Below are 24,352 nucleotides of genomic sequence, written 5' to 3'. Positions count from 1 at the left end.
AGGGGCCACAGTCTTAGAGTAAAGGGGAGGCCATTTAAGACTGAGGTGAGAAAAAACTTTTTCATCCAGAGAGTTGTGAATTTGTGGAATTCCCTGCCACAGAGGGCAGTGGAGGCCAAATCACTGGATGGATTTAAGAGACAGTTAGATAGAGCTCTAGGGGATAGTGGAGTCAAGGGATATGGGGTGAAAGCAGGCACGGGTTATTGATTGGGGAAGATCAGCCATGATCACGATGAATGGCGGTGCTGGCTCGAAGGGCCGAATGGCCTCCTCCTGCACCTATTTTCTAAGTTTCCATGTTTCTGACAGTGAGCGGCACGGTGGTGCAACTGTAGAGTTGCTGCCTTACAGGTGCTGTTTGTACGGAGTTTGTACGTTTTCCCCGTGACCTGCATTGTTTTACTCCAAGATCTTCGGTTTCCTCCCACACTCCAAGGACGTGCAGGTTTGTAGGTTAATTGGCTTGGAATAAAGCTAGTCAGTGCAGACTCGGTGGGCTGGAAGGCCTGTTTCAGCGCTGCATCTCTAAACTAAACTAAACTGAACTAAACTAAACTAGAGACAAACCTCAAAGGCTGGTGGAAGAGGTGTGTGAATATTTAGTCAGAGGTGGACAGATACTTGTGAAGCCAAAGCTGAAGTCACAATCAGATCAACAGGGCCTGTCTCGGTGCTGAACGATTCTCCACAACTAATTCTGCTCTGTGCTCGTCATTCTTATTTCTCTTTTTCATCCATGCTCTTTCTCATATCCCTGATCACTTTCCTTTCATGATCTTACTGAATGACATAACAGGCTCGATGGGCTGAATGGTCTGCTCGTACTTCTATCTTGAATGGGGCATTGAACTGTTATTTGGCTAGTGTGCAGGCATAGTTCACGTCATGTTATTGGAGCAGGATTAGGTCATTCGGCCTATCAAGTCTACTCCGCCACTCAATCATGGCTGATCTATCTTTCTTTTCAACATCATTCTCCTGCCTTCTCACCATAACCCATACTAATCAAGAATCTCTGACTAAAGAAACTCCTCATCATCTCCTTTCTGAAGTTAAGCCCTTTAATTCTGAGGCTGTGGCCTCTGGTCCTAGACTCTCCCACTAGTGGAAGCATCCTCTCCACATCCACTCTATCCAGGCCTTTCACTAGTCGGTAAGTTTCAATGAGGTCGCTGCTCCTCCTGCAATATTTTAACAGCCATTGCTTTGAGAGGGAGCAGTGAAACTGGTTTATGTCTCAGGCCCACAGAAGGTGGTGAGTTCAAGTCCCAGACTGGGCACTGAAGCACCACCCCAGGCTTTGAGGAGTGACACTGGGAGCGCTGGAGTGGTAGTGCCCGCTCTGCATTAATGCTGGCAGCACAGTGACGCACTGGCAGAGCCCATGCCTCACATCTCCAGCTGTCCACGTACAACGCTGTCTCTGTGGAGTTTGCATGTTCTCCCCATGGCTGCATAGATTCCCTGGGTGCTCTAACTTACTCCCCCATGTCAAAGGAGTGCGGGTTGGTAGATTAATGGTACACTAGTGTCTACGATTAACCTACCTGGGTTTACCTGGATCGGGGGTTTACCTGGATCGGGGGTTTACCTGGATCGGGGGGTTACCTGGATCGGGGGGTTACCTGGATCGGGGATTTACCTGGATCGGGGGGTTACCTGGATCGGGGGTTTACCTGGATCGGGGGGTCACCTGGATCGGGGATTTACCTGGATCGGGGGTTTACCTGGATCGGGCGATTTACCTGGATCGGAGGTTTACCTGGATCGGGGGTTTACCTGGATCGGGGGATTTACCTGGATCGGGGGTTTACCTGGATTGGGGGATTTACCTGGATCGGGGGTTTACCTGGATTGGGGGATTTACCTGGATCGGGGGTTTACCTGGATTGGGGGATTTACCTGGATCGGGGGTTTACCTGGATTGGGGGATTTACCTGGATCGGGGGTTTACCTGGATTGGGGGATTTACCTGGATCGGGGGTTTACCTGGATCGGGGGTTTACCTGGATCGGGGGTTTACCTGGATCGGGGGATTTACCTGGATCGGGGGTTTACCTGGATCGGGGGTTTACCTGGATCGGGGTTTACCTGGATCAGGGGGTTACCTAGATCGGGGGTGCTCTAGTACATCCAGACTTTCTTTTGGAAATGGTGCCAAAATATTGTGACAGGTACAAGAATTTCACTGTACAGTTCATATGTGACAAAACAGAAACATTGAACCATGGAGACTAGTGTCGTGATTCTGGTCGACCTTTTCTGCTTCAGGGACTGCGGGTGAGTCTGTGGTGTCCCCACACCTCCTGTTGGAGAGCTGAGGAGAGCAGTGACGTCTGCTCAGTGCCTAGAGGTACATGGCTTCTGCCCCGACAATGGCTTGAATTCCAGCAGCAGCACACTGAAGCCTGAGGCCTCAATCTTATATGAGGTCATTTAAAATATTAACACTTCCATTGGGAAAACTTTTAAATATTTCTTGCAAAATCAAAGCTCCATCTTTTTTTCTGTAAGCGCACGTCGTGACAAACAAACATATCTCGGCATGGTTCTTCTGCTGATCGTAGCCATGGCTGCCAGCGGCAGGTCAGGGTAACGATCAAATGTTACGCTGAGTGAGATAGTTTCTGCTGAGGTGCAGTTGCGTTTAGCCTCAGCACCCTGCAATGTCAAGGATGAAGAGGTGAAAGGAAAACCAGTCAGGCTTCCAACATGCGCTTGCAGTGACCATCACCACACTGTGTAGGAAGGAACTGCAGATGCTGCTTTAAACCGAAGATACACACAAAAAGCTGAAGTAACTCAGCAGGACAAGCAGCATCTCTGGAGAGAATGGTTGGGTGACGTTTTGGGTCAAGACCCTTCTTCAGACTGAAGTTCACGGGATAAGGGAAACGAGAGATCTAGACGGTGATGTAGAGAGATAAAGAACAATGAATGAAAGATTTGCAAACAAGTAATGATGATAAAGGAAACAACCTATTGTTAGCTGTTTGTTGGGTGAAAATGAGAAGCTGGTGTGACTTGGGTGGGGGGGGGGGGGGGAATAGAGAGAGAGGAAATTTTGGGATTACTCTCACCAAACTGTGACCTTCACTGGCCAGGGTGGAGCTTTCTGCCATCCCTCTTTGACTGGATGATACGGCTATATAATTTCCCAGTCAATGGCAGAGGCCTTAATCTGGAGTAGACTTTAGATTTTACTTTAGAGATACAGCGCAGAAATAAGCCCATTGGCCTACTGGGTCCACGCCAACCAGCGACCCCCATACACTAACACTAAAGGAACAGTTTAGAATTTTACAGAAGCCAATTAGCCTACTAACCTGTACGTCTTTGGAGTGTGGGAGGAAGTCAGAGCACCCGGAGAAAACCCACGCGGTCACAGAGATAACGTACATACACTGTACAGACAGCACTGGTAGTCAGGATGGAACTCGGGTCCGTGGCCCTGTAAGGCAGCAACTCTACCGCTGCGCCACCGTGCTTCTCCCTCTGAAGGACACTCGTGGTGATCATGTTGACTTCTTTCCAACCTCGTGGCCCCTTTCCATATTTTGTTTCCAAATAGTTTTTAAAACTAAGAATGGAGAAAGAGGATTGCGCCCCCTACGTTCTAGGAGCGATCATTTTTTCCCCAATAAAGCTGAATAATATGTTATATAAGAAGAATCCAATTATACAAAATACAATACGAATCTGGAAACAAATAAAATTAACTTTAAAATTAAGAAATTTATCAATGTTAACACCAATAGTGAATAACCCAGTATTTAAACCATCTGGTATGGATAAAACATATAAACAATGGGAAAAAGTGGGAATTAAAAAGGTAGGTGATTTGTATGAGTTGGGAAATTTATTATCATTTCAACAACTAAAATCAAAATTTAAATTGAATAACAATCAATATTTTAAATACCTACAGGTATGTGACTTTATGAAGAAATATATACCAAGATTCCAAAGTATAATTTTAGACCCACTGGAAGAAGTAATGAATATCAATGCGGAGTCAACAAAATTAGTATCATACTTGTATTACAGTATTTTAAACATAGAATTACCATCAACAGAGGCAATTAGAGAAGACTGGGAAAAAGAATTAATGATAAAAATGTCAAAAGAAACATGGGAAAAATATTTGATACATATACATAAATGTTCGATCAATGCTAGACATAATTTAAAACAATTTAAAATATTACATAGATTATATTATTCCAAAACTAGGTTGAATAAATTTTATCCAAATATTTCTCCCATTTGTGATAAATGTCTTTCTCAAAATGCCAATATTACGCACTCATTTGTCTCTTGTTCAAAACTTTATAAATTTTGGTGTGATATATTTGATATATTCTCAAAGTTATTTAAGACAAAAATGGAACCTAACACTGAAATGATTATATTTGGAGTAAGTGGAGATGGGAACAAATTAAATACACACCAAAACTCATTTTTCAATTATGGGTTAATAACAGCAAAAAAACATACTTAAATTTTGGAAAAATGCTAATATACCAACATTTAAAATGTGGATCAGTAATATGCTGGACACAGCACATTTGGAAGAAATGAGACTCCTCCTAATAGACAAACAAGACCTATTCTTAAGGAGTTGGTCCCCATTTATTGATTTCTTGGATTCATGTGGTGACATAGTATCATGAAAACCAACAGTTTCAGGTATGGGTGAAAGATGATTTAGAATATTAAAAAAAACACCTCACTGTGGCAATGGAATAATCTCCCTCCTGCTTTCCTTCTTCACTTATTCCTTCTCTTTCACTTTTTCTTTATTGGTTTTTCACCCACGTTCACTAATTTATTCTTCACTTTTCACAACCTCTTTTTCTTCTCTCCTTTCTCACTTCTCTCTTTAAAAAAAAGGGAAGTTGTACAGAGAATGTAATATGTTAACATCGTTTTTGTGACAATGCATTGTACTCACTTCTCATTAATAAAATATTAAAAAAAAACAAAAAACTGATTGAATAAAAATGTTCAAACGGGCCAATAGGAGTTGAACTTGTGTAACCTGGACTGATAAGTTCACTTGTGGGAATCGCGCACTCCACTACTGACGGGCTGGGCAAAGACCAGCGGTGACCCTTCCATAGTCCAGCCGCCCATGTCTGGGCTCAACTACATTGTCACCCCAGGAGATGTAGGAGACAAGGAAACATCTTCAGCATCACAGACTGACAGATCAAAGGACCTGTGTTTCCATACCACTGGTCACATCATCAGCATGCCCTAAAGGTAAAGGGTTTAAATATAAGTAAAGGCTTTTTGAAGTCTACACTATTATCGCGTAGACGAGTGGCAAGTAGGAGGTGAACCGCAAACTGTCTCTAGCAGCATTGGGACATCATCAGATCAGTATTTGCAAATGTTAACCATGGCACCAGAAAGAGAGTGGAGGGGCGGCACGGTGGCACAGTAGTAGAGTTGCTACCTCACAGCGCCAGGGACCCGCCATTTGATCCTAACTGTGGGTACTGTCTGTATGGAGTTTGTACATTCTCCCCATGACCTGCATGGGTTTTCTCCGGGTGCTCCAGTATCCTCCTACACTCCAAAGACGTAAATGTTTGTAGGTTGATTGGCTTCGCAAAATTGAAAATTGTCCCTAGTGTGTAGGATAGTGTTTAGTGTGCCTGAGGATTGCTGGTCGGCGCGGACTAGGTGGGTCGAAGGGCCTGTTTCCGCGCTGTATCTCTAAAATTAAAAAAATGAAATATGTTATAACTGAAGCAAAAATCTGGTTGTTCAGGAGAGGATTCCAGATCCTTGATGCCCTGCGAGGGGAGAATACCACCGCTTGATATCTCATCCATGTTCGTGCTTCTGAACATGTGGAAACCTTTTGAAAAGGGGTTGGACAGGCTAGATGCAGGAAGATTGCTCCCGATGTTGGGGAAGTCCAGGACAAGGGGTCACAGCTTAAGGATAAGGGGGAAATCCTTTAAAACCGAGATGAGAAGAACTTTTTTCACACAGAGAGTGGTGAATCTCTGGAACTCCCTGCCACAGAGGGTAGTCGAGGCCAGTTCATTGGCTATATTTAAGAGGGAGTTAGATGTGGCCCTTGTGGCTAAGGGGATCAGAGGGTATGGAGAGAAGGCAGGTACGGGATACTGAGTTGGATGATCAGCCATGATCAAATTGAATGGCGGTGCAGGCTCGAAGGGCCGAATGGCCTACTCCTGCACCTAATTTCTATGTTTCTATGTTTCTATGTCATAAGCAGGGTGCGGCACAGTGGCGCAGCGGTAGAGTTGCTGCCTCACAGCGCCAGAGACCCAGGTCTGATCCTCACCACGGGTGCTGTCTGTACGGAGTATGTACGTTCTCCCCGTGACAGCGTGGGTTTTCTCCTGGTGCTCGGTTTCCTCCCACACTCCAAAGTTGTACAGATTTGTAGGTTAATTGTCTTCTGTAATTTGCCCCTAGTGGACTCGTGCAAATGCGTGATCGCTGGTCAATTCAATGATATTTATTGTCACATGTACCTAGGTACAGTGAAATGCTTTGTTTAGCGTACAACCTGGTAAAATCATGTCGCGAACCTCACCTAGACAGTACTCAAGTGACGCCATGTTTTGGTGCTGCCAAAGTTACCAAAGTTCACTGAGTAGTCCTATCCACGACCTGCGCCCGCACATGGCAGCACCCAACCCCCCCCCCCCCCCCCCCCCCCCCCCCCCTCCAATGGCCTCCCGGCTCTCCTCGCTTTCTCATGACCCCCCTCGCTCTTGACGGTCCCCTCAGTCTTCGATGACCTTCGTCGCTCTCCGACTGCTCTCCTCGTTCTCTGACGACTCTCCATTTGTCCTCCTCGCTTCCGGCCATGCCCTCACTCTCCAAAGACCTCCTTGCTCTCTGACAGCCCACTTTGCTCGTGGCTGTTACTCAGAGGTCCCTCTCACTCTCGTGCCCGTGTCCCATCGGCATCCATGGTGGACAAGCCAGGCCTACCGGAAGGCCGGGCCAAGCTTGCAGTGAACATTCCCCCCGCACATACTCGGTGGGCCGAAGGGTCTGTTTCCACGCTGCATTTTTAAACTAAGCGGGACTAGGATTTGAACTCACAACCTTCTGACTCAGATACCAGGGAGCTACCTACTGAACCATGGCGTTCAGAAGTTTGTGCTTTAGGTAGACTGGCTGTCGGCCATCTCAAATTATCTACTACAATACAATTTTATTGTCATTTGAGCCCCAGTGAGACTCAAACGAAATTTTGTTTCCACAGCCATACAAACAAAAACAATGTCCTACAGACATACACACAATTAAGTTCACACAAACATCCATCACAGTGAACCCACTGTGATGGAAGGCAAAAGTCTTTTCTCTCCCCTGCTCTCCATGTCTCTCCCGATGTCCAAGCCCCAGGCGGGCGATGATAAGTCCCACGGCCATTTTAGGCCGTGCCGGGCGATTTACGGCCCCGCTCCCGGTCTAGAAGTCTCGAAGTTGGAGCCCCCGGCGGGCGCTGTAATGTCCCACGGCCACGAAGCCGTGCCGGGTGATGTACTTCCCCGCTCCGGGTCGTTCCAAACCCCGCGACACGGGCTGGAGAAGTCGCGTTGCGGCAGCTCCGGGAAGCGGCCTCTCTCTCCCCCCGGACCCGCGAGCTCCCGATGTCCCAGTCCACCGGACCTGCGGCTGTGTTGCTGGAGCCTCCGAGCCCCAGGAGTCGAGTCGCAGCAGCGAGTCACCACCGCTCCCCACGTTCCGAGGCCGGCCAGCCCCACGATGGTGAGCAGTCCGCAGCGCAGTCTCCCGAGCCCCCGGGTCGTTCAGGTTGGAGGCCGCTCCACGGTGCTAGGCCCCAACGACAACGGAGACCCGACAGGGAAAAGGTCGGGTCTCCCGGACAGGGAAGAGATTTTAAACGGTTTCCCCCTCCCCCCCCCGCCCCCCACATATACACATTTAAAAACCAGTATTTAAAAAACACCAAACACTACATTTAACTAGACAAAAAATAAAAAAAGACAGACAGGCTGTAGGAGCCGCTGCAACGAGTCGCGCCGTTTGAAGTTTGATCGTTATTTTATGAGGAGTAACGTTGAGGGATTACGTGAAGAACCCCGCCAGGACGCATGCGTGTCAATCTTCAAAGCAGCGGTGTGAAATCACAGATAACTGTAATGACTAAACATAGTAAGATTAGAGAAGAGATACCAGTTGAGTATATGATCAAGGGTGGGAGCGGAGGGCACGTAATCCCTCAACGTTACTCCTCATAAAATAACGATCAAACTTCAAACTGGTAAATTCTCGTTTAATCTTACTATTTTACTTCGGAGTCACGTGAGTGACTACGTGAAGATTTTAAAGCTCTGTGATTTCATGCCGTGGAAACGAGTCCATGCATCACATCTGCCTTGATTATGGGGAGAATAGTGTTAACATCATTAGACATCAATACGATATTGGAAACCCAATGATAAATATATTAACACCAAATTATAGCCCCTATTTATGGGGTAAATTATATTACAGAACTTAAAATTGTTTCTGCAAATGTTCCAGGTTCAATGACTGGTTTGTTATAAAATCGTTGGAAAGTTTTCTCCCTTGACCATCCTGCTGTCTTGAGGATTTGGTCCATAGGAACATCCAACTTCATAGCTGCCGATGTAGCTGCAGCCCTGGTGGAGTGAGATTTAAAATGCTAGTGTCTACTCCAGCCTTATTAGGACCTGTTTTAGCCATCTAGAGATGGTCTGGACTGTCACTGTTTTGAGTGGCTGTTTGTAGCTGATTAAAAGTGAAATTTCTTTCCCTCTGATGATCTTAGTATACTCCATATATAATAGTAAGTGTGTTACAATACAGAGACGATCATCTGTCGGGTATGCCCTGAATTCTGTTTTTAGGCCTGCTGACCCCTGTCTGTTCTGTTTGACTAATTCATTGATGTGAAAAGTTAAATTTCCAGATGAAATAGTCATGTTGTCCAGCCTTAGTTTCTGTAGTGACTGGACCCTTTGTGCCGTGACCAAGGCCATCAGCATGACTGTTTTCACAGTCAGTTTCTGTAGGGACAGAGCTGTAGCTGGAGACCAGTTTCCTAACATGGTCAGTACAATGCTCACATCCCATATTTGGGAGTACCTGGTTCTTGGGGGATTAACATTAAAATGCCCCTCATGAGTTTGGTTACCAGGGTGTGTCCCAACAGAATGCCGCTCTGTTCCTTGCCACAGGTATGTTGACAGAGCACTTCTGATGCAGTTGATGGCACTATGACTGAGCCTCTCATCATAATGGCGCTTGCCATGAATTCCAGAACAGACGGGATGTTAATAGATCTGTGGGTGATGTTTATTGTTGTGACAGTACTTCCCATTTCTTGATGACACCAAGTACTGTTTTTTGGTGGACTGTCTGTGGGCCGATGCAATCATATCCATTGTTCGGTACGTCAGTTCCAGGTGTTGTAGAGGTGCTTTCAAACTCTACAAATTAATAGGTTTATATAATTATGACATGGGTGACTTTCCTTTGTTACTGGATGGACCAGTAAATTAGGTCTATGATGGATGGTGATGCATGGTTCTAATACCATGTCTAGTATCACCGGGAACCATGGTTGAGTAGGCCAATCGGGTACTATCAAAATACCAGACGCAGAGACTTGCTGTATTTTCCTTAATACCCGACTGATGAGGCAGAAAGGAGGGAATGCATAAATAAACAATTTCCCCCAATGCAGCGAAAATGCATCTGCCGCTGCCCCAGGGTCTGGTTCCCATGAAACATAATTTGATAACTGGTGATTGAGCCTGGATGCGAAAAGATCGCTATCTGGTGTTCCATACCGTGCTGTAATTTCAGCAAATACATTTTTATCCAAGTGTTTTCATTGAATTTGCGTGACCTGGTGTCTGCCACTAAATTTAGTTTACCTGGTAAGTAGGTAGCTGATATCCAAATATCTCTCTGGATACACCATTGCCAAATTGTGTTGGCCAGATTGTCACATGATGTTGATTTGTTTCCACCCATATGGTTGATATATGCTACCACGGTGGTGTTGTCAATTTGTAGTCTAACATGCTGGTGATTTAACCCAGAACAATATGACTTAAGGCCATGGAATGCACTTAACATTTCCAGGTAGTTTATGCCCAGTGTTTGTAATAATGGTGCCTCCTGTGCATTCCATCTCCCTCCACAGCTGGAGATGGAATTGGTAGCATCCCAACCAAGTGCACTGGCATCAGTTTGTAGTACCATAGACGGGTTGCTGATAATTATTGGATTGGAACTATAACTGATGTTATGTTCCCACCATTTTAGTTCCATTATGGCCTCTGTTGGTAGCTTCATTGGTCTGTCAAAATGGCCACCATTAATTTTGAGTGCTCTTATTTTTGCTCTCTGTAAATGGATGGTTTGGTGATGTCAATGATTTCGCTACAAGCCTCTATTAAGGCTGTAACCTTTTCTATCGGCAAAGTCACTGACATGAGAACTGAGTTAATGGTGAACCCCAGATAATCCATTTTTGTTGAAGGCGTTAATTTAGACTTAACTGGATGGATGATAAACCCCAGTTTTTCAAACAATTGTTTTGTGGCTGTTACCACTTGTTTAGCCAATTCCAAAGTTTTGCCAACAATAAGTATGTCATCTAGATATGCCATTACCATGTGTTTTTGTTTCCGCAGTAACGCTAGGGCTGGTTTCAAAATTTTTGTGAACAGCCTGGGGGCTGATGTTAGTACATTAGGTAGTGCCCTGTATTGTCAAAGCTGACCCATCCAGTTGAATTTTAAATAACATCTGTGGTCACCTCTTATGGGTACTGTATAGTAAGCATCTTTTAAATCGATGCTTGCCATATAGTAGCCTTCGGAAATCAATTGCTTAGCAGTAACAAAGGTTTCCATCTTGAAATGAATATATTGTACAAAGGTATTCATAGTAGTCAAATCGATGATGATGCGGCAACCACCATCTTTCTTGTTTTTTATAAAGATGTTGGACACAAATTCCTGTGATTCGTGTTGGGTTTTCTCAATTACTCCTTTTTTATATAGCCGCTGTAATTCAGCATGTGCTTTAGATTTTTCTATGCCTGTGAGCACGAACATTCGGTTCGGTACATGCTGAACTGGAGGGTTATGTTTTTGTATAAATTCTATGGTATAACCCTGGATACTGCTTAGAATATAAGTGTCGGTAGTTAACTTATTCCATGCATCCAAATAATATCGTAATCTCCCACCAACTTCCATGCTCCCTTTAATTCTTAAGGAACCAGACCCACCTACCTCCATGGTTACCAGTGGTAGGTGTGCTACTTCTTCGGCATCCTCCGTGGACATTGAGGCGCTGTTGTCTGGGTCTGTAGTTGGGTTGGTGTTGAGGGCTTGCGCATTTTCCAGGAAGGTCGGTCTGGGCCATGGCCTAAAAAAGACCGATGTTGGGTGTTCCTGGTTTTTGCGCTTTCTCCAGTTGGTCTTGGCCGACTGGTGGGTGGGTAGGGGTGATGTTTTTGGCCGTAGTAGCTTTTGGATGCTGCTTTTATGAGCCCCAGGGTTTTCACCTCTTCGTCAAGTTCTTTGACTTGTTTTGATAAATTCCCTCCAAATAGTAGTATTGATGGTTTGGAGGTTCCCAGTTTGCAGAGGCCTGCAAATTTGGGGTCTAAAGCCGGTTGGATAGCACTTTTCCTAATATTGTTTGTCTTGTATTGTGAGTTGCAGAGTAAAGCCAGTGCATCTTGGTGGTCTTGGGTCATGTTTTGCTCATTCAATGTGCGGGCAAAAGCCGTAATTCCTGCTGTCAGGACTTTTAGGACTTTCTGTATTTTTAAGTCCCTGGTTCTAATTGATGCCCCGACATGTTTCCAGATGCACTGGTTGACACTGGGAACATTTAGTGACTTGCAGTTCCCTGGTGGTAAGTGTCGTGCTGTGGTGTCCGATAATGCTTGTCCCTGTAGTTGGTTAAAAGACATGTAGTCAATGCTTGCCGCTATTTTCGGCTCCAGGTTTTGGCCAGTTTGGTCGGGTTGGATAAATTGGGACACCATATCCAACATGTTTTCTTTCACCCCATGTGCACTAGGGGTATGTTGATCACTCCCCTCTTCAGGGTCAGCCCAGAATTGACCCTCCGTGCTCCCCTCTGATGATGGAGAAACACTGTGCAGCCCCACAAGAGGTACTGCTGTGGGGCTTACTAACTGCCCACTGTGGCTAGCCTCCATCTCCCGGAGCCTGCCACTTTGGAGTATTTCCTCCAGCAGCCGCTCCAACCAGCTCCAATGCGCACGGGCACTGGCCGTCGCGGCTGCTCTTGCTCCCCGCTCCCAGCCGCTCCAACCGGCTGCAATGCTCACGGGCACTGGCCGTCGTGGCTGCTCTTGTTTCCCGCTCCCAGCCACTCCAACCGGCTCCAATGCGCACGGGCACTGGCCGCTCGCGGCTGCTCCTGAAGCCGCTCCAACCGGCTCCAATGCTCACGGGCACTGGCCGCTTGCGGCTGCTCCTGAAGCCGCTCCAACCGGCTCCAATGCTCACGGGCACTGGCCGCTCGCAGTTATTCAGAGTCGGACTCATCGGAGTCAACGACTCTGTTAGTTTTTTGCTTCGCTCTACCGCCCGGCCGTGGCCGGTGCGGGAGCGAAGTCGGGCACAGCTGTTCCCATTACGGGAGATTGGCGTGCCGTTGGCTGCTGCTGCCGGCTGCCCGCAACTCCGCGGTTCTCCCCCGCCAGCTTTTTCGCAGCCTTCGTGGATCTGGTCCATGTCTCCACCTGTAAGGTAAGTGGAAGGAACGCAGAGTCTCCTTACCTGCTGTTCCCGGCTTTCAAATTCTGCCGCTAAGGGGAACGTCGTTCCCCCTGCTGTGACTCGTTGCAATGCGTGTAGCGATATATTGCACGCATGCGTCCTGGCGGGGTTCTTCACGTAGTCACTCACGTGACTCCGAAGTAAAATCCCTCATCGTAACTCCTCATAAAATAGAGATCAAACTTCAAACTGGTAAATTTAAACCCCATATCGGCAGGAAAAACACTGCCGGTTCATATGGGGCCTAAATCGCCTTTTCGCAACGTAACATTTGGATTAAAGTAATCCTAAGAAGCACGTTTATATGTAAAATAAACGGCTTACCTTTATCTGTCCCGTACGGGAGATCCATCCCGTTGTCGGCGTTGACGGCGTTAGAAGTAGATTTTTATTTTACTCCAGCAATTAAATTGTCCAGCGATGTTTTAAAAAAACTTGATAGAACGGATGTCGGAGCGATTTCTCTGCAGCAGCTAAACAGCCTGACATAGATCGAATCCAACAGGCAGGAGAAAACGGCATTTTAATCCCGCCCCCCTCTCAAAGGCGCCAAAGTCGCGCACACGGCCAGTGACAGAACTGCAGTGTCGCTGAAGGTAAGTTTTGCAAACATACCTACTTCTATAGGGGGACCTCTATCCCTGCTCTCTAAGTTCTACAAAATTAGGGTACCTTTCGCATCCGGGTACTTTTCACCAAGTAAACCAGGTTCCTGTCTCTCAGTTACTCTTCACTATCAGGTACTAATCAACAATCGATCAGAGGGTTACTATTCACTGTTGATCAGCCGCATTTCGGAATCAATCTCAAACATGCACAAACTCCGAAGTTCTATCGACACAGAATTCGAATTCTACCGTACGGGCAGAACTTCAATGTGAAATTCTGTATTTGGAAATTTGATTCTGCAAATCCAGACTCGTTCTCGGAACAACTAATTTTGGTGCGTATCTCTCCACATACGCGGGCTCTCGAATTCAAATTGCCCAATGAAGTCTCGAATGGACTAGAGTATTGCCAGCCAATCTATACTCTATCCACCGAGCCCAGTGCCTTTACGAGATTCCTCGTCTGTCACTCCAGGGAGGGACTCAGACACCTTCACATAGACACCCCTCTCTGCTGGACACTGGGGGTTCAGCGCCTAGCCTCTTTGAGCTGGCAGTCAATGCCGATTTTCAGAACGCACCTTTCCAATCAGCGCTCCCGGCAAAGATAGATCAATACGTAGACCCCTTGGCCTCGAAGCGCATCAGGCTCTCGTTAAGCAGCTGCAGTCTGCCAACTACGACCAGGTTTTGGGCCACTCCTTACCCCGTTTTATGGGCCCCTAACCCACCCCCCCATGCTTGCTGGATTCTGTTGTAACGATCTCAATTGGAACCTTTCCCAAGCCCACGAATGATCGATCCGCTCCCACTAGCGAAGTGTGAAAATCAATGTGAAAACTGCACGGTGGGCCCGGTTTCTGCACTCGTGATCGATAGAGCTCAACACCCTTGATCGCAAACTTGTGTTTGGGGGTCCGTTGAGATCCCGGACGAGCCCCCAATGTAAATAGCTCGTTCTAAGCTTCCCCCAAGTCTAGTTTCAATCAAAAATCACTGAGTCAAGTACTTGCGCAACTAATCTTTATTTTGACAAAACACAATTAAGTTCCCACTACTATAACTAACCACCGCGGGTTCGATCCTTGCATCTGCCTGGCCAAGCCCACTTTAGCCTCGTTCCAGCAGAGACACTCCAGAAGGTCACGCAGTCCTAAGAGTTCTCCCAGAAGATCGACACAGGACCTCATGGGAGCGGCCTTTTATATGTCCCCGAACCTTGAGGGGCCGAACCACATGGGGGTGGTCTCTATACAGTCCAATAACAGATATCGATTAACACAGTATATGATAGACATTTTCCCAACCCAATAATACAGTAACCAATACAATGTATTCAAACGGAGCTTCTGAAAGGAAGCAAACATCGCAACATGTGCCTTGATATTCAAGAAACCCAGACAAGGCTCAATACTTAATCCAATCAACATCTAGCAAAGTAAAGCTTTGCAACAATATGTACAATGTGTATGGGGGGTACACAAAATTGCTGGGGAAACTCAGCGGGTGCAGCAGCATCTATGGAGCGAAGGAGCGAAGGGTCTGAAATAGGCGACGTTTCGGGCCGAAACCGTATGTCTGGTTTGCATTCATCCAATCTATTCCATGCAATTTGCACCTAAGTGTCAGGATCTGCATATGTTTCATTCTCTTCCTGTAGCTCTTATCTAGGCTCTAGACAAACTGGCACCATTCTGCAGCTTGTCCTATTTCTGCAGAAGGCACATTTAAATTGACCAAATGGCCTAGCAGCCCAGAAGCTTTTACTCAATTTTAGTGTCCTGGCCTCTCCAATTTGACACACTGAACGCTAAAGTGGCCTTTTCACGGGGCGACTTGACGCAAGAGTTAACCGGAGTTTAACATCGTGGGAACCTCGTGCGATAACAGTGCGGCATTCGTGGACCACCGTGGACCACCGTAGCGCTAACGGCAGGTCATCGTGTAACTTGGTCACTCGGGAGAAAATTCAAGAAAGTTTGAATTTCTCCAAGAGTGACTTGTACACTTGTGGTTGAGTATTGCAACATTATATGAACGTAGTGGCCAGTGCGATATCCGTAATAACTCTTGCGGGTACCGTGGGAACTCCTGCGAACGGTGAACCCGGAAGCTGGACAGAGGGGACAGAAGGTGAGTAAACATTATCTTATGTGGGATTGAATTTAAAAAATAAATAAAAATAAAGATTTGCATCCGCATATGGACATCAACTTATTCATGAGTTATGTTAATGAGATTCAAGAAAAGGGACTTTAAAAGGGACTTTACTGAAAGGTTACGCATTTTTATGGTCCGTGAGAAATTTTTCACATGTACTTCTTTGAGAGATACAGGTCGGAGTCCTCGGGTCCAGGGGTCCTGAACGCTACCAATCAATGTTGTACAGAGACCCGTGTAAGGAGTGAACTGCACATGCTGGTTTAAACCGAAGACAGACACAAAAAGCTGGAGTAACTCAGCGAGTCAAGCAGCATCTCTGGAGAAAAAAAGCTGATGTTTCGGGACGAGACACATCTTCAGACTCAATTCCGATTAGGCTGTCTGAAGAAGGGTTCCGGTGTTGGGGGAGTCCAGAACCAGGGTCCCAGTTTTACAGTCTACCGTGGGAACTCTTTAACTCAGTAAAGTAAAGTAGCCTTTATTGTCATATCAGCGCACAGGCAGCAGTTGACTGTTGCTCTATTCAGTTTCCCAGGGGGTCGGGACGGGACTGGAGTTGGGAGAGAAAGGTGGGTGAGTCGAGGGAGAGGAGGGGGAGACAGATGGGGGTGTCTTCATTTACTGACGGCGGGTGTCTGTCACTGAAACAGGCAGGTGAGATTTCACATCCACCTTGTGTGTGCCTCTCTCTCTCTCTCTCCCTCCCTCTTACACAGGCTGAGAGACTCTGCCTCTGTGAGTGTACGTCTCTTTCTCCCCCTCTCCCACACACAGTAAGACCGAGGTACTGTGCTCAGTCCATCTGTGTCTCCCACATACACAGTAAAATATGTCTCCAAATGAGCCAATTCAACCAAGGGAGGATATATATAGTGTGTGAAAAAAAAAGTTACATCATTTGTGTCACGTGTAGTTCACGATGTTCATTCAAGATTTAACGGGAAAGCTCGGGAAACGGACAAGGCACTCGCACAAATAGCAGAAATGCCGAGTACCGTGGGAACTCTTTATATACCCCCCGTTATATCGTGCGAGACTCGTGCTGGACCATGACCTCTTCACTCTGGTGACATCTTGCGTCAACTCGCCCCGTGAAAAGGCCGCTTTAGCTTCCGTTCTGTATTATGTTTACATATTCTGTTGTGCTGCAGCAAGTAAGAATGTTATTGTGCTATCTGGGACACAGGACAATAAAACTCTCTTGACTCTTGACTCAAGTTTCACTCACTTGTCCTAATATCTCATCAATGATACGTTGCCATTTTCTTTGACGTTATCAACTTTGAAAACACCTGTGAAGTTTTGGGGATTTACAACTATGTTAACGGCGTTGCATATATGAGAAACTTATTCTCCCTCTGAAAGTAAGGGGTCATCCATTTAAGGCAGAGATGAGGGGAAATCTTCTCTGACATAGGCTCATGAATCTTTATAATCTACCAAGAAAGGCCATGGATAAGTTAACATGCGCAGATAGCAATGTGAAGTTTAGTTTAGTTTAGTTTAGTTTAGAGATACAGCATAGGAACAGGCCCCTCTGTGCTGACCAGTAATCCCTGTACACAAGCACTATCCCACACATTAGGGACAATTTGTAATCTTTACCAAGCCAATTAACCTACAAACCTCCATGTCTTTGGAGTGTGGACACCTGGAGAAAACGCATGCGGTTGCTGTGAGAACGTACAAACTCCATAAAGACAGCACCTGTAGTCAGGATCGAACCCGAGTCTCTGGCGCTGTGAGGCAGCAACTCTACCGCTGCACCTCCGTGCTGTGAAATTAAAATTACAAGCAGATCAGCCGTAATATTAGAAAGCAAAGCAGTCCTGAGGGACAAAGTGGCCTATTCCTGCTGTGAATTTGTATGTTCACTGATTCATCAATTCACCAATATCATAATCATAATAGTGCTTTAGTGGCCAAGTATCTTTTGCAACATACGAGGAATGTGATTTGCCGTAGAGTCACACCAATAAAGAGCAACAAGACACACAAATAAATGTTGAACATAAACATCCACCACAGTGACTCCCCTACAATCCTCACTGTGATGGAAGGCAAAAAAAGTTCAAGCTCTTCCCTTCTTTGTTCTCCCGCAGTCGGGGGCCTCGAACCTTCCGTTGTTGTGGCAAGCTTGGCTCTTGTAGCCGGCGGTCGTACCCTCCATGTCGAGGCGATCAAGCTCCTGCACCGAGGGGATCTCAGCTCCCCCAAGCTGGGCCCGGGTCAGGGCTAGTCGAACCTCCTGTGGCTTGGAGCTTCCCGACATCGGTCTCTACCCGAGACTGCGAGCTCCTTGATGTTGAAATCCTCAGGCCGCAGTTGTAGTGTCGATCCCAGGCAAGCGATTGCAGGCTCCGATGGTAAGTCCATGGCTGTGTGGTTGGGGCTCAAAGTCATTCTCGAGCAAGGCCGCCAGCTCCATGATGTTAGGCCGCAGAATGTCCAGAAATTAATCGCATCTCCGGCAAGGGAAGAGATTGAAAAAAGTTCCCCCTCCCCCATCCCCCACATAAAACAAACCAGAGAACATTGACACTAACTTTTAAAACATACTAAAAATAACGAAGATGTCGAAAAGACAGACAGACAGACCATCGCTGACGGCGTCACCCAGGGGAATGTTCACCAATTCACTGGATGTTTTCAAGAGAGAGTTAGATTTAGCTCTTAAGGCTAAAGGAATCAAGGGATATGGGGAAAAAGCAGGAACGGGGTACTGATTTTGGATGATCAGCCATGATAAAATTGAATGGCTGATCATGGCTGGCTCGAAGGGATGAATGATCTACTCCTGCACCTATTTTCTATGTTTCTATGTTAGACTGTTTGGAGTTTGTTTGTCAATCTTTCACAAGAAACACCCACCTTTCACTAAGTTCTAGATTGTTTTGCAGACAATACAACTTTTTTTTAAATGTGTGAACACTGACAGAGGCATGTTGATGCTTGGAAATAAGTAGGAATTTGTTTAGAAACAGGTTCTAAGAACAACAGTCAGATGAGGGCCAAATAACCCGTTCTGTATTAATGTAGTGGTTTCTATATCAGCCAATGCATGCAGACAGCTGTTTTCCTTCTCATTAAGTGGTGCAGTGGGCTCTTCTTGGTCATGGTATTGGTTGATTATTGTCACGTGTACTTATTATTATTAACAACTTCTCTTTTGAGAAGCAAGGAGAGGGAAGAATTACATTTCATGTTTTTCTTCATTCCTTACAAAGCTTACAGTGATCGCAACTTCTACTGAAGTGTGGATGGCCGTTGGCTCATTAGAAGCTCATCCACCCTTTGACAGGTCTTGTTTTTGGTCCTGCTGGGGGTCCACAGCCTCTTCTCACCTTGCAAACCAGGTGGGGGATACGGTTCAGTCGCAGACTATCCGACCATGGAGCTAGTAGCACGGGATTACATGGTATCCGTGGCGGGGGGAACTCCCCCCGACCTGACCTGAGATACATGTACTAAAATACAGAGAGTAGCTTTGTTCAAGTCATGTCAAGTCAAGTCAAGTCAAGTTTATTCGTCACGTACACATACGGGATGTGCAGTGAAATGAAAAGTGGAAATGCTCGCGGAATTTGTGCAAAAAGACAAACAAACAAACAAACAGAATGTAACAGAATGTAACAGAATTGTTTGCATGCTATCCAGGCAGATCACTAGAACACTATGCACAACTACAATCACACATATACAAGAATAACAGGTGGAGCAAAGAGGAAAATACTAGAGTGCAGAATGTAGTTTTGAGTATTGGAACATTACAATTCCAGTGAAAATGTCCAATGCCTGCAGTGATGTAGATTGGAAGATTGGAACTCTTCCCTAGCTCATGGGAGCTCATGGGAGAATTATTCAGCCGTGTGATAACAGAGGTACAGAAGCTGTTCTTGAGTCTGGCAGTGCGTCGATGGAGCTGGAGGCCTCCTCGGACTGACTTTGGGCCCCACCGCGGGGTGTGGACTTACAATGGAGTCGATCCCTTGCCTGGGATCGCTCCAACCATGGCCTGCGGACTTTACATCGGGAGCTCGCAGTCTCAGGAGAAGCCGTGGATTTCGGGAGCTCCAACGTCACAGAAGGTTCGACCAGAAGGTTCGGTCGTCCGGCGTGTGGAGCTGACATCCCCCCGATGCAGGAGCTGATCACCTCGACACGGAGAGCCCACCGCTGGCTACGGGAGTCAAGATCATCCCGTCAACGGAAGGCTCCAGGCCCCCGACCGCAGGAGAGCTCAGGGAAGAGATTGCAATTTTTTTCGCTTTCCATCACAGTGAGGAATGTGGAGGAGTCACTGTGGTGGATGTTTATGTTAAAATGTGGCTTGTGTGTTCGGTTGTTTTTTTTGCTTTTTATTTGTATGACTGACTTGGCAAATAAAATTCCTCGTATGTAGCAAAACATACTTGGCTAATAACGTATTATAGCGATTGTGATTGTGATTGTGAGACATGCTGAATTTCTTTAGTATCCTTCGGAAGTAGAGACATTCGTGAGAGACATTTGCCCACAGCATCAACAGGGTTGATCTGTTAACGATGGTAGGCAAACAGCAGTGTACATCTAGCAGAGAGTAGTTTGGGCTTGGGTTAAGCCTCTTACTGAAAGTGTCGATTTCTGTCTACGGGGCCACAAGCTGTGACTCAGAGGAAGAAGACTACCTGTGGGATAAAGCTATTCCCAAAACGCCTTTGGCCCAGAGGATCAGGCTTTCACACACAACCACCCTGATACTGTCAAATAAATTGGATTGAATATCTGACACATTGGGATTGCTCGAGCAAAGACCTCAGAACGGAATGCACCATGGGGTTTAGTTTAGTTTAGTTTGGATATACGGTGCAGAAACAGGCCCATCGACCCACTGTCACATTGACCAGTGATCCCCGTACACTAGCTCTATCCTACACACTAGGGACAATTCACAATTTTCACCGAAGCCAATTAACCTACAAACCTGTACGCGTTTGGAGTGTAAGAGGAAACCAGAGCACCCGGAGAAAATCCATGCAGAAAATCCACGGTCATGGGGAGAACGTACAAACACCGTACAAACAAGCACCATAATCAGGATCGAATCCAGGTCTCCAGCGCTATAAGGCAGCAACCCTACCGCTGCGCCACCGTGCTGCCCACGGGTTGTTCTAAGCCTCGTTGGTTAGCATGCAACAAAAGCTTTTCACTGTACCTCGGTACACGTGACAATTAACTAAACTGAAGGCTGGGATCATAGAGCACATGTTTACATGTTTGCTGTGTTTGTTTTGCAGATGTGAATGAATGTGAGGAGGACAGTGGGGGATGTGATGGCCGGTGTAGTAACACCATTGGCAGCTTCTACTGCCAGTGCCGCCAGGGTCTGACGCTGCAGTCCGACGGCAAGATTTGCCAAGGTAGGGCCAGACCACACTGGACATAACAGCTACCAAACACCCTGGTGCCAACTCGCCCACACCTGATACCAGACACACTCAGGGCTGGCTTGGAAATAACATCCTCATACCCCAAAAACATTCACAGTTTATTCTGGTTGTAATTAATTAGCAAAATTAGCAAGATTGTTTACAAATTATTTCAATGCGCTGGCAATCCAATTTGATAATCGAGCTATTTACTCTGGTACAATATTGACTTGTTGTTGATGACAGTTTGTGGACAAATATGGTTAATTGTTCTATGATATTGCACAGTAAGGTATAAGCTTCTCCTCCCATGGTCATTGGCAATGTGATTAGTGCTTCACGGTGAGCGTTAGTTCACTAACTAAAGTTAGCATAAGTCAAGAGAGTCAAGAGTCAAGAGTGTTTTATTGTCATACTAGACGTAGTGCAGACCCGTTAGGTCTGCTCCCCAATGCAAGATTCCACCATTCAAGCTTGCATCTGAATTCGCCTTATTACTTGACAACTTCTCTCTCACTCAGCACGTCACCTTTCCCACCCATGACAAAGGTCACATCCTTGACCTGATCTGCTCCACAAATCAACCGGTACTCGACCTCCATCCTTGCCTCTTCCCCCTCTCTGATCATAAGCTTATACGGTTCACCATCCCTTCTCCGACACCTCGCCCCCGCTTCCTCTGAGAAATCACCTTCCGTAATCTAAAATCCATTGATCCCCTCCATCTCTCTGACCTCCTCTCCACCACTCTCCCCTTGGACTCAACCCCCATCTCACCTGATGATCTCACAAACCATCTCAACTCCACCTCGTCTACCTCCCTTAACACTATGGCCCCCCTCAAAACAAGAACCGTAACTTTCAACACATCTTCACCCTGGTACACACCTGCACTTCGTAAACTGAAACAGACTGGTCGCCGACTTGAACGACTCACAAATAAATCATCTCTCACAGTCCACCTTGAAGCTTACAAACTCAACCTCACTGACTACAAAGATGCCCTCATTGCTGCAAAATCTGCCTACCTCTCCTCCATATTCACCGATCCCTGCCTAAACCACAGAACCCTCTTCTCCACAGTGGGCAACCTCCTCAAGCCTCGAGCCAACACTCTCCCTACCTCTACTCCGGTTCTCTGCAAATCATTCCTCCACTTTTTCGCTGATAAAATCAGCACCATCTATCAATCTTTATCCCCTGTACCCAACTCCCCAGCATCTACTCCACCACCTACCAAGGCCCCTCCTTTCAACATCTCCACTGACCTCCTTACCCCTCCTCCACACTGCTTCCTCTCCCAGTTTGACCTGGTCACCCCTATTGAAATCTCCAAACTCATCAGCTCTTCCAAACCCACTACCTGCTCCCTCGACCCTCTCCCCACTCCCCTGCTGAAGTCCTGCCTCCCCGTTCTCTGCCCCTACCTCACTAATCTCTTCAACTCCTCATTGTCCCAAGGAATTGTCCCCTCCGCTTTCAAAACTGCTGCTGTTACACCAATCTTAAAGAAACCTGGTCTTGATCCCTCCTCTCTCATTAACTACCGCCCAATCTCAAACCTCCCCTTTCTTTCAAAAACCCTGGAGCGTATCGTTGCGTCGCAACTTCATTCCCACCTCCTTGCGTATAACCTACTTGAACCCCTCCAATCTGGCTTTCGCCCCCTCCATAGCACAGAAACTGCTCTCCTCAAAGTCCTCAATGACCTCCTCACCTCTGCTGACACTGGTTCTCTCAACATCCTCATCCTCCTCGACCTGAGCGCAGCCTTCGATACAGTGAACCATAACATCCTGCTCACCAGACTCAAAGACCTCGGCATTGAAGGCTCTGCACTCAGCTGGCTCCATTCCTACCTTTCCAACAGATCCCACTTCATCTCCCTCCACAACCACACCTCTGCTACAGCCACAGTCACTCAAGGCGTTCCCCAAGGCTCCGTACTCGGCCCCCTCCTCTTCATCATCTACATCCTCCCCCTTGGTCAGATACTCCGCCACTTCAACCTGGACTTCCACTGTTACGCTGACGACACCTAGATGTACCTCGGCACCAAATCCCCCCACAACCTCCCCCCCCCCCTCTCCCATATCCATTCCTGTTTGTCAGCTATAAAAACCTGGATGCAACATAATTTCCTCAAACTCAACAGCGATAAGACAGAATTCCTCCTCATAGGCTCCAAAGCCACACTCAGCAAAATCAATAACCCCACTCTCACCATCGACAGCACCACTGTCTCCCCATCTCCCCAGGCCCGCAACCTTGGCGTGATCTTTGATTCCACCCTCTCCCTTGAGCCTCACATCCGCCATGTCATTAAAACCTCCTTCTTTCATCTCCGCAACATCGCCAAACTCAGACCCTCTCTCACACCTCCCGCTGCTGAAAGACTCATCCATGCCTTCATCTCCTCCCGACTGGACTATTGCAACTCACTTCTCCTTGGCATCAGCTCCACCTACATCAACCAACTCCAACTGGTCCAGAACGCAGCCGCCCGACTCATCACCCACACCAAATCCTGGCATCACATCACTCCAGTCCTCAAACAACTTCACTGGCTTCCCATCTCCCACCGGATCAACTACAAAATCCTGATCCTCACCTACAAAGCCCTCCACCATCTGGCCCCCCCCCATATCTCACTGACCTCCTCTCCCCCTACCAACCCTCACGGTCCCTCAGATCCACATCAGCCGGTCTCCTCTCCATCCACAAGTCCAACCTCCGCAGTTTTGGGGACAGAGTCTTCTCCAGGGCAGCTCCCAGGCTCTGGAACTCCCTCCCCCAACTGATCCGCAATTCCGTGTCCCTCACCATCTTCCAGTCCCGCCTCAAGACCCATCTCTTCACCTCTGCCTATCCTTAACCCCACGTCCCCCTCCCTTTTCATCTGTGCATTAATTGCCTCATATTGTGTTTTGTATTGAATTCTGTCTTTACTTTGTGTACTAGTAATGTCTCTACTATTTATTTCATTCCCCTTACATGTTTTTCCTCTACCTGCTAAATTTTTGTAAGGTGTCCTTGAGACTCTTGAAAGGCGCCCATAAATAAAATGTATTATTATTATTATTATTCACGCATAGCCCCCAACTGCGCAGGCACGATTTGTTCCTCCTCATCCCCCAACACTTCCTGCCCCTCCTCTTCACCCTCCCTCTTCTTTATCCTCTCCTCCTCCCCTCCACCAATCCCACCCATCTCTCCCCTCCCTATTCCCCTCCTATCCCTCTATCCCCCACTCCTCACCTCCCCCTATCCCGTCCCTATCCCTCCTGACCTCCCACACTGCCCTCCTCTCCCTCTACTCCCCGCTCTCTATCTCAAGATCAGT

The 24,352-nt window shown here is 46.9% G+C and overlaps 1 protein-coding gene across 1 annotated transcript in view; it reads left to right on the top strand.

Moving 5' to 3' along the window:
• The window catches only part of megf6 (multiple EGF like domains 6), a 611,064-nt gene that overhangs the window by 285,676 nt on the left and 301,036 nt on the right, over positions 1-24,352 (top strand). The window contains 1 exon segment of the mRNA XM_033047803.1: positions 20,878-21,000. Within this exon segment, the coding sequence (XP_032903694.1) occupies positions 20,878-21,000 (123 nt within the window).

Source organism: Amblyraja radiata, chromosome 31, assembly GCF_010909765.2.
Source record: "Amblyraja radiata isolate CabotCenter1 chromosome 31, sAmbRad1.1.pri, whole genome shotgun sequence".
Taxonomy (NCBI): Eukaryota; Metazoa; Chordata; class Chondrichthyes; order Rajiformes; family Rajidae; genus Amblyraja; species Amblyraja radiata.
Note: the sequence above shows the minus strand (reverse complement) of the source record. Positions and strands in the feature narration are given on the sequence as shown.